The sequence below is a fragment of the Penicillium rubens genome (assembly GCF_028828025.1).
Source record: "Penicillium rubens strain IBT 27055 chromosome Unknown utg000003l_segment0_segment0, whole genome shotgun sequence".
NCBI lineage: Eukaryota > Fungi > Ascomycota > Eurotiomycetes > Eurotiales > Aspergillaceae > Penicillium > Penicillium rubens.
The window spans coordinates 4,531,544-4,546,941 of record NW_026890601.1 but is presented as its reverse complement, the minus strand read 5'-3'; the positions used below and the strand labels follow the sequence as shown (position 1 = coordinate 4,546,941).

At 50.1% G+C, this 15,398-nt stretch overlaps 8 protein-coding genes across 8 annotated transcripts; 3 read left to right on the top strand and 5 right to left on the bottom strand.

Annotated features, from left to right (window-relative positions):
• Nucleotides 1-32: 32 nt before the first annotated feature.
• N7525_007940 (uncharacterized protein) lies at nucleotides 33-401 on the bottom strand (the record flags this gene model as incomplete). Its single annotated transcript, XM_061214254.1, has 1 exon — nucleotides 33-401. The coding sequence occupies one exon, from the start codon at nucleotides 399-401 to the stop codon at nucleotides 33-35; it is 369 nt and encodes a 122-aa protein (XP_061068685.1).
• Nucleotides 402-1,196: 795 nt separating this feature from the next.
• On the bottom strand, nucleotides 1,197-1,876 carry N7525_007939 (uncharacterized protein; the record flags this gene model as incomplete). The annotated part of the gene is made up of 2 exons (XM_002568362.1): nucleotides 1,197-1,368; nucleotides 1,440-1,876. The coding sequence occupies 2 exons, from the start codon at nucleotides 1,874-1,876 to the stop codon at nucleotides 1,197-1,199; spliced, it is 609 nt and encodes a 202-aa protein (XP_002568408.1).
• Nucleotides 1,877-2,310: 434 nt separating this feature from the next.
• On the bottom strand, nucleotides 2,311-2,523 carry N7525_007938 (uncharacterized protein; the record flags this gene model as incomplete). Its single annotated transcript, XM_061214253.1, has 1 exon — nucleotides 2,311-2,523. The coding sequence occupies one exon, from the start codon at nucleotides 2,521-2,523 to the stop codon at nucleotides 2,311-2,313; it is 213 nt and encodes a 70-aa protein (XP_061068684.1).
• A 1,460-nt stretch (nucleotides 2,524-3,983) lies between these two features.
• N7525_007937 (uncharacterized protein) lies at nucleotides 3,984-5,168 on the top strand (the record flags this gene model as incomplete). Its single annotated transcript, XM_002568360.2, has 3 exons — nucleotides 3,984-4,079; nucleotides 4,121-4,713; nucleotides 4,769-5,168. 3 exons carry the CDS (start codon nucleotides 3,984-3,986, stop codon nucleotides 5,166-5,168), a joined length of 1,089 nt encoding a protein of 362 aa, XP_002568406.2.
• Nucleotides 5,169-5,724: 556 nt separating this feature from the next.
• N7525_007936 (uncharacterized protein) lies at nucleotides 5,725-7,539 on the bottom strand (the record flags this gene model as incomplete). The annotated part of the gene is made up of 1 exon (XM_002568359.2): nucleotides 5,725-7,539. One exon carries the CDS (start codon nucleotides 7,537-7,539, stop codon nucleotides 5,725-5,727), a length of 1,815 nt encoding a protein of 604 aa, XP_002568405.2.
• Nucleotides 7,540-8,142: 603 nt separating this feature from the next.
• N7525_007935 (Y-family DNA polymerase) lies at nucleotides 8,143-10,035 on the bottom strand (the record flags this gene model as incomplete). Its single annotated transcript, XM_002568358.1, has 2 exons — nucleotides 8,143-9,840; nucleotides 9,898-10,035. The coding sequence occupies 2 exons, from the start codon at nucleotides 10,033-10,035 to the stop codon at nucleotides 8,143-8,145; spliced, it is 1,836 nt and encodes a 611-aa protein (XP_002568404.1).
• A 156-nt stretch (nucleotides 10,036-10,191) lies between these two features.
• N7525_007934 (DNA damage response protein RcaA) lies at nucleotides 10,192-12,523 on the top strand (the record flags this gene model as incomplete). The annotated part of the gene is made up of 5 exons (XM_061214252.1): nucleotides 10,192-10,228; nucleotides 10,277-10,339; nucleotides 10,398-10,477; nucleotides 10,528-10,679; nucleotides 10,732-12,523. 5 exons carry the CDS (start codon nucleotides 10,192-10,194, stop codon nucleotides 12,521-12,523), a joined length of 2,124 nt encoding a protein of 707 aa, XP_061068683.1.
• A 724-nt stretch (nucleotides 12,524-13,247) lies between these two features.
• On the top strand, nucleotides 13,248-15,177 carry N7525_007933 (uncharacterized protein; the record flags this gene model as incomplete). Its single annotated transcript, XM_002568356.2, has 3 exons — nucleotides 13,248-13,254; nucleotides 13,292-13,828; nucleotides 13,892-15,177. 3 exons carry the CDS (start codon nucleotides 13,248-13,250, stop codon nucleotides 15,175-15,177), a joined length of 1,830 nt encoding a protein of 609 aa, XP_002568402.2.
• Between the last annotated feature and the right edge of the window lie 221 nt (nucleotides 15,178-15,398).

Genomic DNA, 15,398 nt, shown 5'->3' with positions numbered 1-15,398 from the left:
GTATTCTAGGTCTAGGCAAGAGGACCCTTAGACTAGGGTTCATTCAACAGCTGAGGGTGATTGCGTTGGAAACTGGTCACATTGCCTCCCACTTTGGACATCACATCACAAGGATGGTGTGTTGGACGTGCAGGTGGAGTACTCGACTGGCTTGCCTCGTCTGGCTTCGGGGTTTCATCCTTCATCCGTCCCATAGGCCTCTGTAGCCCAAACGTTTCCGATCCGCCCTCTTTGTCCTCGACACCTGGCTGATAACAAGCACCTGCGGGCGATAGTGGGCGGTTTGGGTTTTGCCCATCCCTAAACTTGCTCATCAGATTACCCACGCTACCCAAGTTGGTTGTATGATGCCAGGGCTGAAGATCGCGGGGAAACTCGACTTGCTCAAGATCCACAACCATAACTTTGCTTTTTTCGGGAAGGATCTAACCGCTCGGCCTTTGTCACATTGATAGGCAGACCGTTTAGATAGAGCGTCTAATACTACGTCAGCTCATCCTTGAAGGATACCTAATGACGATCGCTGACACTGTAGGGCTCCATATTTCGGGGTAAAAAGAGGTAAGGTGTTGGATTGAAAAAGGTGTGTGAAATGGCCAATAAAACAAGTCCAGGGAGTTTTGAATTCTCCAGCCCTGGAGGGCCGGATGGCGTATTACTCACCTGATATATGTCCTCATCACGCCCGGGCCTCCAGGGGTAGGTAAGGCGGTATACATGACCAATCAGACCACTATCAGGTGCAGGTGGGCATTCCATACAATATATACCCACTCAGCAAATCCCCGTGCGTATGTGAAGCTGAGCAGTGATACCAACTGAAGTATGAATAGCAAGTGTTGTTTCAGAGAGACCTCTAGACCTAGGGCAGGCACCATAGCGACGAAACCATATATATTAGGAAGCAGTATAGACCAACGGCAGTAAGAATATTGGCCTAGGCATATGTTCTGTCTCACCCTATAGTGGAATAGTAGGTAAGACCTATCACAAGCATAACGCCGCCATCCGGACTGAGCTACCCGTTGAACATGTAACGAGGCCCCATGAAACGAATTGCTATCACCTGCGACGGCCACGACACCATGGTGAGAACTATGTGGTGCTCGGTTCCACAGCGAGGGCGAGTAATGGCTAAGCCGTCGACTGTTCCGCTGTTCATGAAGAAGACCATTAGCATCGCAATATCACAACTTCTATGGGACTATAGGATTCGTACTCATCGGCATTGCGTGGGCAGGGTCAGCGCCAGTCTGGGGCACACCTCCCCCGTTCTCCTTCTTGAGAGACTGGTATCCAGCCCAGTCAGACACCAAAACGCCACACATGGCAAGAATGGTGAATACGACAAGGGCAAGAAAAATCAGCCTAGATATGAGTTGAGCGTCAGATCACTTGTGCTGCATGTGTATTGACTAGAAACTATCTAGGGAACCTACCAAAGGAGCACGCCGAAAGCAAGCACGGCATTGTAGTAGGGGTTTACACTAGTAGCACCACCAAGCAGAGTGGCGAGGTCAGCAAAGCATGCCAACGAAAATACCATAGTGACGAAATAAGCGGCCACGAAAATAGCGGCGAGAACAGTGTTGAGCTTTGCGGTCACGAAACCCTTGCGATTATAGTACCAGGGCAGTACTAGGGCGGCAACTGTTACAAGAATAGTCCAAACTGAAGAGAAAACAAGGAAGACCAGGATAGCCGGGGGATCCACGTCGACTTGACGATAGGAATAGCCCGAATATGCGCTCCAGGTGGTGACTCTTTGTGTGCCAGAATATGCGGCGGCAACGAAAGCCGAGAGGCCCAGCTCGACGATGGCAAAGACCAAGGATGTGCCCAATAGGACACACAAGATAATACTGAGAGCCTGCATAGTGAAGTCAATATATAGCTAGGGTATATCTGCGTTGGCGGGCGCTGCATGCGCAAGAGTATCAAAGTAAAGAAACAGGACTGCTCGAAAAGGCACCAAAGGGCAGGATCCTTTGGGCTTTATGGTTTCTTCCACGCGCACGTAATGGAGCTCGTACAATATAATCAGAAACAGCTCAGGATGAGCCTTATTTTTGGAGCTTAACGCCACCAAGCAGTGTTGACTCCAATGACTCGTGTCCGATACGAGCAGCTGCATAGAGATGGCGTCCGTGTTGACCCTAATTGGTACAAGGTACGCGAATGCGTGCTTCAGGGGTATCATGTGGAATTGAAGTTCTGTGATCTCAAAACGGAGGTGTTGGCAGAGGGCTGAGAGATGAGATGTCATGTGCCGAATGCGCCGAGATGTGATGTGTTCCTCCAAGCCTTCTTTCACCTTTTCTTTGATGCACCACCAGGTTTATACGAATGCAGAGAAAGCCTATTTGATGCCACAGCCTGCTGGATTTGTCCCTCCCTGTTGACTTTGAACATCTCGTATTTCTTCGACTTTCGTGTTGTGCCCGTGCACTGACCTGGCTTACAGGGCTGTTGATGAACTTGACCAGGCCAAGCATTTCCCCACACGGCCTTGGCTGTGGACATTTTGGGTGTCATTAATCTTGCTATGTGTTGGTTTATATATCAGAGTCACTTTGGCTGGACGGAATTCTTGCGTGGCTACGGATGGCATGTCGCTGACTTGCCGGAGTACAGCATCCTTGGAACAGTCTAGATATCCTTGACAGTTGAGACCACCGTCTTTGAGAATCAAGCACTATTCGAAGGTGCGAGCACAACTACAATCCGGGAACATTTCCAGCAATGGGCAACGGCTGCCATTCAGGAGGACTACAACGTTTCGCCTCATGTGCTTCGGTTCTTCAACATTGAAGCGGCGCGTTATCGACTCTGTATTTTTGTTAATAATAATCGGTGCAAAGCATTATTCGAGCTCCTGTTGACGAATGCAATAACAAAAATGTGTTTCAATATGCTAAGCGGGTGGTGGAGACCAGAGTCACTTGGAATACTACGACCTAGAAGAATTAGAGGAGAGTGAGCCGAAGGACTTCATTGATAACGCTTGCGATCCCATCGAAGGATGTACTGTGGACGCCGGGCTCTTCGGTTTCTCTAGGATGGGCGAAAATGGTGAGACTATACGAGCATCCTTATGAAGTTTGTTCCCACATAGACGTTCTATGCTCAGTCATAGAGCCCGGCACTGAGCACTACCTTCTTGTGTCCAGTTCCATGTGTCCCTTCGGCATTTAATTGCTTGATGACGTCGGGGCTGATTCAAATCAGACGTTGCAAGATGTATGCCCATTGGTAGAGGGGAGACAGCAAGGAATTGTATATATCGTACGATGTCGGTTCTAATCCCTCCGACCGAGATACCGAGTATCTTGCCGATCAGGCTGATTCATGAAGATCTAATTGGATAAAATTTCATGGAAAGTTGGCACAGGGCTTGGTCGAATGGTCCAGAGTTGATTGCAAACCTCGGTATACTGGGCCACACGACTCTCTTGGACGGTTGAAGACATTTCATAAGTGCTTTATTTAGCATAAAACGACATATGGTAGATACACATATGCACACATACACACAGACTTGGGCATTTGCAAGGTGAAGTTTCCCCGCGCGAGGCTATATCCCTCGGTCCGCTCGTTTTAGCATGAGATCTACAATATTGTACTTCACCACTTGACAGACATTCATCGTCATAGACAGTATATAATGATAGAAGAATGAATGTATATAAAAAGTGCAGTGACTTGGTCTTGGTAGAGAGATTCCATCTCAAGATCCTCCAAATATACATTTAAAGAGTTACTCCCCTCCCGTTATTATAGAGATGGCATCATTCTCCATGTCCAGTATCAAGGATGTTCCACTATTGAACTCCTTGTTACAAGCCTCGCCGCATCAGCAGATACTATGTGTGCTGCTAGGGCTAGCAACATACCTAGCGTTGGTATCTTCATTGCGTTTCCAACGACGGCGGATACTCCACAAGGAATATAGCTACTATGGAACGAGGCAATCCATGCGCAACATGACCGATCAAGATGCCTGGGCAATTCAAAAGACAATCATGCAGACCGAGTTTCCCTTCATTGTGCTCAAGTCACTGCAGTTTGCCCTCTTCCGTGTATGTGAATCTCATCCCAGTACATGACTCGAAGTTAATAGGGGCAGACATATGGCATTCCAACGATATCCACCCTACTTCTAAAGACATCGCAGTTATCAGACTCTACGACGTCATTCAAACGATATGCCGACACAGGCACGCTGATCGGCGAATTCATGGCCTTCGACCCACGCTCCGAGCGAGCGCAGACAGCAATAGCCCGAACCAAGTTCCTGCACAAGGGCTACCGAGCAACCGGAAGGATCCTCGAAGTTGACATGTTATACACATTAAGCCTGTTCGCCCTCGAGCCAATCCGGTTTGTGAAAGTATTCGAATGGCGCGAGATGACTGAAATGGAACGTTGCGCTATCGGGACATACTGGAAGAGTCTTGGCGATGCGTTAGGAATCAGCTACGACACTTTGCCCTCTGGAAAGACTGGCTTCCAAGATGGGATTCATTGGTTGGAGGAGATTGGTGCATGGAGCGAGCAGTACGAAGTCCATCACATGAAGCCACACCCTCGCAATAAAGAGATCGCGGAAAAGACCATCGACGTGCTGCTATATAACGTGCCAAACTTCTTGAAGCCGTTCGGTGGATACTTCGTGTCATATCTGATGGGAGATAGACTGCGGACCGCAATGATGTATGTATACTAACTCATTGAGCACCACGCACAAAGTATCTAATGGGCTTTCTAGGATGGAAGAACCACCTGCATTATTCAGCGGCATACTCGCCTCGACATTCAAGCTTCGCCAATTATACCTGCGATATCTATCACTTCCACGCCCGAACTTCATGCGTTTGGATGTGTTCACTGAGAAACCGAACGAACATGGCCGCAACTGGGTGTTGATATACGAAGGAGCTCCGTTCTATGTGCAGCCCACGCTCTGGAACCGCTGGGGGCCGATGGCGTGGTTTAAGTGGGCGCTTGGGCAACCTTTGCCTGGTGATGACGGCGACAAATATTACCCACAGGGCTATCACACCCATGACCTTGGACCGAAGTATTTTGAGGGTAAGGGGTACAAGGAATTGGAGGATTTCAAGGAGACTCTTCGTCACCAGCGGATGGGACAGTGTCCATTTCCATGATGGGGGACTAAAGTGAACCCTGTTGACGACCTCGGGATGTCGACCGTGACATAATGATATTGTGTTTTGCAAGCTGGAGAGTAACCATAGTGAATTCTGGCCTTTCGTTTCTAAAAGAATCTAGACATGAGATAATGACGAACACAACATTAAAACAACATAATCGACAGTCTAGCATTCTCAAGCGTTCATGTCAATTAGTGTGGAAACAAATAAACACAAGACAATAGTTGCACATCGGGTATCTTTCAAAATAGCCAAGAAAAAGCGTTCGATATGGATGAAATGATCGGGTATAGAGAGGTCTCACTGACCATCCTGTCTGATGGAAATTGTGAACGCAATGGAAGAAAGGCATGAAGCTGAGAATCTCATAGTACAAATCGTTAAGCCCCAAAGAGTGAAAAGATAGCCTGTATCAATCGAAGAAATGAAGGGATGAATCAGAATGAAAGGCATCGAAAAAGGGTATTGTGCAAATGTATCAGCAAGAAAGAGAGAAAAAAAAAAATAAAAAATCAATCGTCCCGCCGGGAGACGAGGCAAAGAAATAGCATCATGTACTCGGATCAGCAGAAATAGATGGCCTAGGAGATAGTGTTCCAATAGATGGCGATTCAGCAAATGACAACTCAGAGGCCTCCACAGGAGAAAAGAGGGCGTTATATTCAGTTGACGGGCTCAAAAGACCACGGCCGCTCTCGCCGATTTCCCCTAACTCTTCAGGTGCTAGGACTCGGCCACCCAGCTCAACGTCTTGAACGTGGACATTGTACTCAAGGGCCCGCTGTCCTTCTTTGATGAGTTCTTCGGTCCATCCTAGGCAGCGCTTGAGGCTTTGATTCATCCTCTGGCTGTCCACGAGGACTTCCTGATGTCGCGCCAAGTCAAGCATGACGCGTTTCTCATCGTTGACACGGTGCTTGGCATCATGCTCAGCCAGCGAGCCCGGACTCAGGATGCTTTCGTCTGCAATTGAATCCTCGTCGCTGATGTCGGACACATCATCTTGTGACCGGTTGGAAATTTCACTTTCGCCTTCATCCAGCTCACCAGTTACTGAGAGTGCCGCTCCGGAGAATGAGCGAGTGGAAGGTGCCATTGATATCCGCCCCGAGCGGCTCAGTCGCCGGAATCGTCGAAGCTCCGCCTTCTGTTGCCGCATTTCGCGCTCTAGGGTACGGTTGATGGCTAGTAGTGAAGAGTTGCTAATTTCCAGGTCCATGATCTTGCGCTCGGTACGCGCATTGAGAGCTGCTTCGCTCGCACCGTCGGATTTGCCGGGACTAAGCGGTGCAGGAGGGTATGTATCAGTTGAGGCGGTGGATCCATTGCTGAAGATGCGAGGGCGGAGGGTGGGTATCTGTTCCGACATCACGGGCGCTGCCCCTTCACCAAAGTAGCTGCCGGATACGATGACTGGGCTTTCGCGCAAGCCATCCTGTGCATGGTTGTCATGGTGGCCCGAGTCGACACTTGAAGAATTGGTATGTCGGATCTGTTGCGGTCGTGGTTTCTCGCCGTTTGTACTGGACGACGGCGAGCCAAGACGCGGAATAAGTCCTAGTCCATTCTCAGCGCTGGCGATATATGGTAGCCTGGCATCTTCCGGGGGGTTTGGAGCCACATCTGGAAGACCGGGAGAACTCAAACGTGATGAGGCAGGTGTTGGTTTGCTGGCGGGCAGGGGGCGGGGGAGACCACCCGATCGGCGTTTGGCAGAAGTGGATGCAACATTCGGTTGTTCCCCCAGCGATTTTCGCTCTTGGTCTCCGTTCGCATATATGAAGCTCGAGGCTGGAGATGTCTTCCCCTGCGGCCTCGGGCGAGGGGCATCTGGCGGCTCAGCAGGATGTGACGATCGTGCATCGGACGCATGAAAGAACAGCGGAGTTCCCGATGTCATGTCTGAGAAAGAATTCGGACGTGGTGTAGGCTGATTCTCTGCCGTCAAGGTCTTTGCCCTCAAACTTCGTGATTGTTCCGGCTTGACCCCGCGAGCCGGGCTGCGGTCTCGACGGCCATAGCCGATTGTCGACTGGGAGTAAGGTGTATGTGGAGAGGGAGAGGGGGCAGGTGATGTATTTGTGGGGGAGTAGAGAGCGCCATCTCGCCGGGTGGTTCGAGGACCAGATCGTGGAGTGACGTTGGCGCTTAAAAAGGTCGGGACCGCGGGGGAGTCGTCCTTGGAGGGGGTGGAATAGGGGTGATCGGGTTGTGCAAGGCGGCGCGGAAATCCTGGACCTGCACCTGGACTTGGACTTGCAAGCTTTGGCGTCAGAGGAGACTTGTTACTCCTATGAAATGCAGCGCTGAGGGTGGGCGTAAATGGTTTGGCGAGACTGCCATTGTTTTGTTTATCGTAGGTCATAGTTGCGGGGGGTGCAGGTTATGGCATTGCGAGGTGCCACAGGACATGAGCATGATGGCACCGGCCAACACAAAGAATCAGCTGTTTTTTTCCGTCTTAGCAGGGAATTTGTGGCCTGACGGAAGGGAGAATCAAGAAAGTCGTAAAGAAAGTCGAGTGACGAAAACAATGCCACCCGATTGGGTTTAGGGCGGCGCTTCACCGCAACGTGGAATTCCTTACTTCGAAGGTCGAACTATTGATATTTGGTGACCTTGGGGTACTTGTGAGACCTCTATTGTCTGTGGGAATTGGCTCTACTCCGTACAACGCCCTAAATTGGCATGTCATCGCCGATACGACCAGAGAAAAACAAAATCCCCTGTATCCTTCTTGCCCCTAGATATCCCGCTTCTATCCCGAATCTGGCGGTTGTTAAGTGGGGACTTGAAGAACGGTGAGCCCGCAATAAAACGATAATTGCTGCATTTCGCATTAAGCCTGGGGCTGTGGAGGGCAGGAGCTCGGTGCTGTTTTATCTGGATGACTGGCATTGCATGCCATTCGTCAAACTTCACGCTGGCCCGACGAAGACGCTTCGACGGAAAAAGAAAAAAAAAATGGTCATTGGAAAAAAAGCCGCTTCTGTTTTGGGTCCGTTTCAGGAATACCAGCCTGTGACGGCGTCTTCCTTTTCCTATGATTGTTGGGTATCAAGGTTGTTTCTTGTGATGTGTCCTGCACCACTTCTCGGATCGTCTGTCTAGAGAGACAGAAGTCCACATGCTCGTTGAACGTGCGATCATCTGCGACCTGCGGTCGTATACATATCGGGCAATCCCACATCGGGGGTTCTTCAACCACCTCTGGGACTGCAGGGGCCTCTGACCTGCGAGTGACAGAAACATCAGGCGTTTCTTGACTCAGCTGCTCTAGATCATTCATCTCGTCCTGGATTTCCTGCCGAGCCGCCGCCTCGAAAGCCTCCTCGGCACAAATCTCGTGATGTGTATCCACACCAGAGGCCGGCACGGGAGTGGACTCGGTAGCAGGCTTTGGTTGTGCTGCTACGCCAAAAAAGTTAATCCCAACTTTCTGAGTGCTGACCAGATTCGAGCAGCGAAGACCGAGGAGCCGTAACTTCATGTCCGGGATATCCCTCTCAAGCTTCGCGAGCATGGGCAATGCAAAGGAATACAAATCTTTTGCCAGGGAGACGGCACGAGGCGGAGCCGTCTGGCGCGTGAGCACTTCGAAGGTATGCAGTTTGACTTTCAGAACAAGCGTGCGGCCTTTGAATTGAGTCCGTGCCAGATCCTTTTCAAGCTCCTGCGCAGCCCACCAGAGCTTCGCTCGCAGTTCCTCCTTGTCTCCAATCTCATGAAACGTAGTCTCTGTACTGACACTTTTACGCTCATGGGTCTCGACAGGCTCCATTTTGGTCCTCCCAAGACCGAGGTAGCACTGGGCCAGGAATTGGAATGCCTTCTCCCCAAATAGCTTGGTCAACAATGCACGATGTGGGAAGATATCACCACACTTTTTGACGCCTATAGATTCCAGCTCTCGCTCGAATACTCGGCCAATTCCATTGACTTTGCGGACCGAGAGGTCGCGCATGAATTCCATGATTGCGTCACGGTCATTGGGGACTTGAAATTGCCCATTGGGCTTGTTGATGTTGGAGGCAATCTTTGCAATCTTCGCATTAGCAGCAATCCCGGCTGAAACGGACACCTTGGTTGTTTCTAATATCTCTGCACGCATCCGCCGAACAACCTCGTCAGGCTCCAGGTGGTTTTCGTTGCAATATGCTGTGATATTCAAATAGGCTTCGTCTATACTCGCACTCTCGAAAAGAGGGTCATATTCGGCCATGATAGCGCGGATTTCCTTGGCCTTTGCGGTGTATTTCTCGTAGTTCTGCGGCAAAAGGACTAGCTGCGGGCAAAGCTTTTTCGCGACAAATGAAGCCATACCACTTCTAACGCCAAACTTCCTTGCCAGATAGTTGCAGGTTGTCAAAACTCCTTTACCGACCGCCATAGGCACTCTCTTCAACTCGGGCCGGTCAAGCTCCTCGACAGCGGCAAAGAACGCGTCACAATCCACATGAATGACATGTTGAGAAAGATCACGGCTCAATTCAAGTTCAGCGAGGTATTCATCGGCACGTCGTAGCTCACTGTTCAAGTCTAGACGTTCTAGCCGTGTCTTCTCTTTTACGATTCGCTCGATCTTTAACGTGAGGTTTCGATCCCGCTGTTGTTCGTGATTAAAGAACTTAGAGCCCTTGGAGGCATTGTAGATAATTTCGGATACCTGAGAACTCGAGTTCAGCTATAGCTAGCTCAGCATAGATACAATCATCAAGCGCACCTTTTGCTGATCGACTGAGTCTTGGCCCGCTTTGGTCAAAGAGGGACCGAGTAGCTGATATTTCAGAGTGCCAAATTCTTCACCAGGAGTTGTCTCAGGCTGTGGATCACTGGCAGGATTCTCACCTGAGTACTCCATAATTTCCAGCGTCCCATCGATGGCTGATGAGATGATGAAGAGGTGAGAGCGCGGAAACCAACTTGACGCGGAGTCACGTGGACACGCGTTTCAATTTGCGCGAGGCTCAACTACGTAGCCTGACGTTGAACAATAATCCTCGGCGGATTCGGCGTCATGTGGATTCTTGATTCAACCGGTGATTTTCTGGAAGGTGGGATATCTGATTGAAAAGGATTGATCGGTTGCTAAAACCTCATAGGGAAGCGCGTGTGGCTGCGGCCTGGAAAGAAGTATCTATTCGGTCGATTCTATCGAGATGGAGGTATGGCTTCCTTCAGTCAGAGAGGATCACACAATTCGACTGACCACTTATTGAGTAGTTCGCCATGCTGTCAACCACAACTCGATATCCCGCAAGCATATGACCATTGAAATCTCACCGGTCACTCCGAAAGATGGGGTACGGTTGACCCCGCGACGATATGCATTCTCTGGCTAATTCCAGTCTAGTTATCACCACTAGCGCGATCCAAGATCACTATAACCGATTTAGACTCGAAGAAAGGAACAGTCGTTGATGAAAAGAGAATCCAGGGAGAATACAAGTTGGAGAAGGGCGATGAGCATGTCATCCAGCTCGCGAAATACCAGCACGCGCTCCGGTGCGTATGTCCGCTTATTATAGGCTTGAATCCCAGCTGATGATCTTGATAGGATCAAATGGGAGCCTGTGGTTCTAACCTTGTCAGCCTCCTCCAAGCAGGTGCGAGGTGAAGATCCTCTAGCCCATGTTCGCTCGCGTCTAGAAGACCTCGACATTAAGACCGTCATGGATTATATTGTCGACCACACAACACATGTGGTACAGCGCAAACGGAATACAGCCAAGGGTCTTCAGGCACTCGTCAACGGGAAGTACATAGTAGATGATTCATATATTGATGCACTCGTCTACGCGGCTACTCCCGGTGATCTTGAGAATGATGAATCACTCTGTCCTCTCGAAACCGACTTCGAATCGGCCTGGCCCGATCCAAATCAACACCTCCCGCCTCCCGGAAAAGAGCCAACTCAGCGTCCCGCCGCTGCTTTTGCTCCAAATCCTGCACGTCTTAATGTCTTCGAGGGATATACATTCATCTTCGGCGATCCAGCCCAGTTTGAAAATCTGCAAGGTCCAATCAACAATGGCCAAGGAAAGGCGCTTTTGTACGAAGTTGAAGATGGGGTCACAACTGCCGCAGATATCGTTCGGTTCATGAAAAAAGCTGCAGGACGGAAAGGCGTTGGTAGCGAGCGGCATGCTTCCGGTGGTGTCATTCTTGTTCGCTTTCGATCAAAAGGAGATCTCGAACAATGGTCCATTGACGTCGGTAATGAAGTTGCCCTGATGACCGACCAGCGCGTGATAGAGCAACGAGAGTTCCTTGACGCTATCCTTGGAAATGATTCATCACCCCTCTGCCGTCCCTTGCCCACAGAGGAGGGCTCTAGTCAGATCTCCGCATCTACACCAGCGATCGAGCCTGCACCAACCAGCCAACCAGCAATCTCCGTCGTGTCCGAACCGGTATCGGTATCGCATCCTGAGCCTAGCCAGCCCTCGACAGCTCGGGGTAAGACACCCCGTGTGCGTGCATATGTCAGTAAAATGAAAACCTTCGATGACGGATTCGACATGGAATCTGTCCCAGTGTATGCGCCTGAAGAAGAAGAGGACGCCACCATAATCAACTCCACTCAGACCGTGGATGTCGAAACTCAAGCCCCGTCCCAAGCAACCCAGCCCCTGGATACAGTGAAGGAGGAGCTAGATGATACCGTCACTGATCTCCTCCCGGGCGCCCGTGCAATGAAGCGTCGTCGTGCAGAGATGGCTCACTATCAAGCAGAGGGAGAGGCCGTAGCCCCTGAACCCGAGGCCCCCAAACGCAAGCGACCTAAACTCGACGTGCTCGAAGCCGCCCGGAAGCACCGAGAAGATGAAGAGCAACAACGCAAAGCCGAGGAAGACTCACATCCAGCCGACTTTGGTGATGTGGATGTGGACCAATTGAAGAACCTGGCCATCGTGGAAGAAATGGAGCTTCCCGTCCGGAATGCACCAGCTCGCGAGGAGGAAAGCTCGGACCGATGGAACGATCAATGGAACGGGCGCAAGAACTTCAAGAAATTTCGGCGTAAAGGCGAGTCGCGTACTCGAGCTCGTATCCAGACGGTAATCGTTCCTCTAGAAGAAGTGACCCGCAAAGACTATGGTATCGGCGATCACTATTGGGGCAGCAATTCCGCTGAGACGAACTCCCGAATCGAGCCTGAAGGCCCGGATTCTGAGGATCATCGTGATGAAGTTGCCCCATCACGGCCCGAGCTGTCAGCGACTGCCCGCACCTCGCCTGAACCGACTCCAGACCCAACTCCAGCTCGGCGCCCGAAGAGGGCTCGCGAGGAGCGTGATTCGGATAGCGATGATGGACTTCGTTTCCGTTTCAGGCGTAAGCGTTAGCTTCTTTTTCTTTTTTTCCTTTGCAATGGTTTTGTAGCGTCTATTTTGCATCGATACCCATTATTTTGCTGTTCTGTGTGTTATGTATGTCTGTAAGCGAATAGGGCCCGAGTTGAATCACCATAATGTAGATTATCTCTATACTTCTCATTGTCTAGAAGACTGCATCTCTACATATAGTTAATGGGGCCAAGGAGATTATCACGGCTGATGTACACGATCTATAGCTGCCCAGGTAATTGATATAGTAAATCAGTAAAAACATCCATGGATCTTTAATGTAAGCTCCCATCTAATCTGATTACCTACGGACGTCCATGTTATTTTACTAACGACAGTGATCTTTTTTGTTCTTTCAAGTCCCAATATCAAGTATTCCAACAGTGTCGCGCAACGTCTCTCCTCTTTGCTTTCTAACCTCCCACTTTCTTCTTCTACCTATGTACTTTGCATTCCTTTGCCTCTTTAGTAGGTTCGCTTTTTCTTTTTATCTTCTTCTTATCTCTTGCTTTTGACCGGGCTCATCTCTCCTCCACCAATCCCCTTCCAACCCACCTCTTCACGCTGCCCAACGGCCTGATCGGCGAACCCCTCTCTTCCTGTAATTTCTTTTCTTTCATCCATGAATGATATCCACTGAGGTCTCCTATCTGTAGCAAGAGCGAACATCGGGCCGGTGCGACAAGTGGTCACAGCTGCCAGGTGGTATATGCATCACCCCGGCATGACCTGTTTGCTGACTGACATATGTTTAATTCTAGTTATCAGCCTACAGTTTCTCTTCTAAAGAAGAGCAAGTCGCACAAGAGACCTCTAACGCTCCCAATCCTCTCTCATCGTCATCCCTATCATCCCTCATGATCTCCGCAATTCCTCCCGCCCCGTCGGCGTTGGTCAGTTCGATGGTCAGTGGACCCATCCCGGGTCCTGCAAGCGCAGTACAATCAAACTACAGCATCACTTCAAACATTCTTGGCCGTGATACCTGTGAAAACCGCGTATCCAGCACTATCCCTGTCAGTGAGGACCAATCTCATCTCCACGCACAAGGTCCCGCATCCACTATCTCAGCCCCGGTCCAGTCGGGAATCCAATTCGTCAATCTTCCAGTTGAGATCCATGAGATTATTCTAGATTATATCCTTGGCAGAAGAGCGTCGGCTGGTAACCATACAGCATATGGTGGATCTTCTGCTCAGAACTGGAGCAAGGGTCTTCATCATCCGCGGCGGAAGGCCCTCGCCAACCTGGCCTTGACTTGCCGCATATGGACTGGACTTGTTCAAAGCCGAATTTACCGCCATAGTGAGTTCCATATAACTGCGTAGTACTAATTTCAAATTGGACTGACAACTGAATTTTTGATAGTCAGAATCAAGGGCAGCAGAGATGAACTGGCCATCTGTGCCCGGTGGTTCATGAAAAACCCCCATTTGACTCCTTACGTCTGCCACATTGAGATTTGGATGCCTATCTGGGGAGATAAGACTTCTTCGTCTAAGATTCCCCGGACGAATCCGGGGCAGCATGCCGCTCAGCCAGCTGCACGACGCGCAGGACACACGCAGTTGAATCGTCCTTCCCGCCATGATCACGGAGATAATGTTATCCATTATCAACGTCCATCCAATAACGCTTCATTGGAGGAAATATTCCGCCTTGTTCAGTACTTTTTCCCCGCTGCCCGAGTTCTCACACTGGAGGGTGGCCACAGCAAGAACCCGCCTATGATTCAACATTTCCGCCATAGCCATGTCATGTACAGTCTGCAGGCTCTCATCCAGCGGCGCCTACCTGTTCTTGAACGCATACAGACATTTATCATGCATGGTGCCTGGAATCTGATGCGAGAACTTGAAGACTGGCACAACATTTCACAGGCGTTGCCATCCTTGAGCGAATGGCATTGTGCCTGGGCCCAACCCCATCTGAAGGCCTACCTCATCATGGTACAAATCTTGATCCACCCTCCATTGACAATCCGCCATATCAACCTTAGCCTGGAGGGATTCTACAACAAGAGTAATAGTTTGCTAGTTGCACCTTCTGGGCCTCAAAACTCGCTTCCCCCAATCTGCAGTCGGCTCGGCGAGACAGTCCCACATTTAGAGTCATTTACCTACACTGGTCGTGTGTGTTTGTTCTTTTTCGAGACATTAAAGCAAGGAGCAACAGCAATGCGTTCTGAATCTCGGCTCAGGTCACTAGATCTTGTAGTCAAGGCGTGCTGTCACAATAAGCGGATAGACAAATCGCATCACTGGTCCCAGATGGGTCCAGGGGTAGGAGGAATTACCAGCATTGCGTTCATTCGTGCCTTCGAGGCAATGGTGGTCAAGGCAATCGAGTGTCTATCCGTTCTCCCTGCCCTGGAGTACTTGCGGATCCGTTTCATCGATCTCGACTCGACGTGTCCGCCTCTGAACCCTTATTTCCAGCTTGTCGATAACGAGTGCACAGGCCTATGGAGTGAAGATATCCTGGAGGCTTTGCGCGTGAACCGACCATCGGCCTCATTCATCACACTAACAGATGGAATAACCGCGGAGTACAATGACCAGCAGATTGTGGGCGCTTTGGTACCTCGAGTTCGCCCCCTGGGCATCCAAGTGAACACTTACAGTCTTCTTGCCGATAGCTCCAACCCTTACTAGGTTGTTTGCCTTGATATTTTCTGAGCGTTTCCACCTAACTTTTCCCTTTTCCTCTTGTCATTCAGCATAATACCCCGTCGTCGATTCCGTCTTCCCAGCGAATTTCTTGTTCGCTATTCAAATCTTGTCCTATTCTTTGTGATATCACACCGGTGGATGTCATTTTAGGACATACCTGAGCTGCTATGTGGTGTTCTCATGAACACATTAATGCTTCTTTG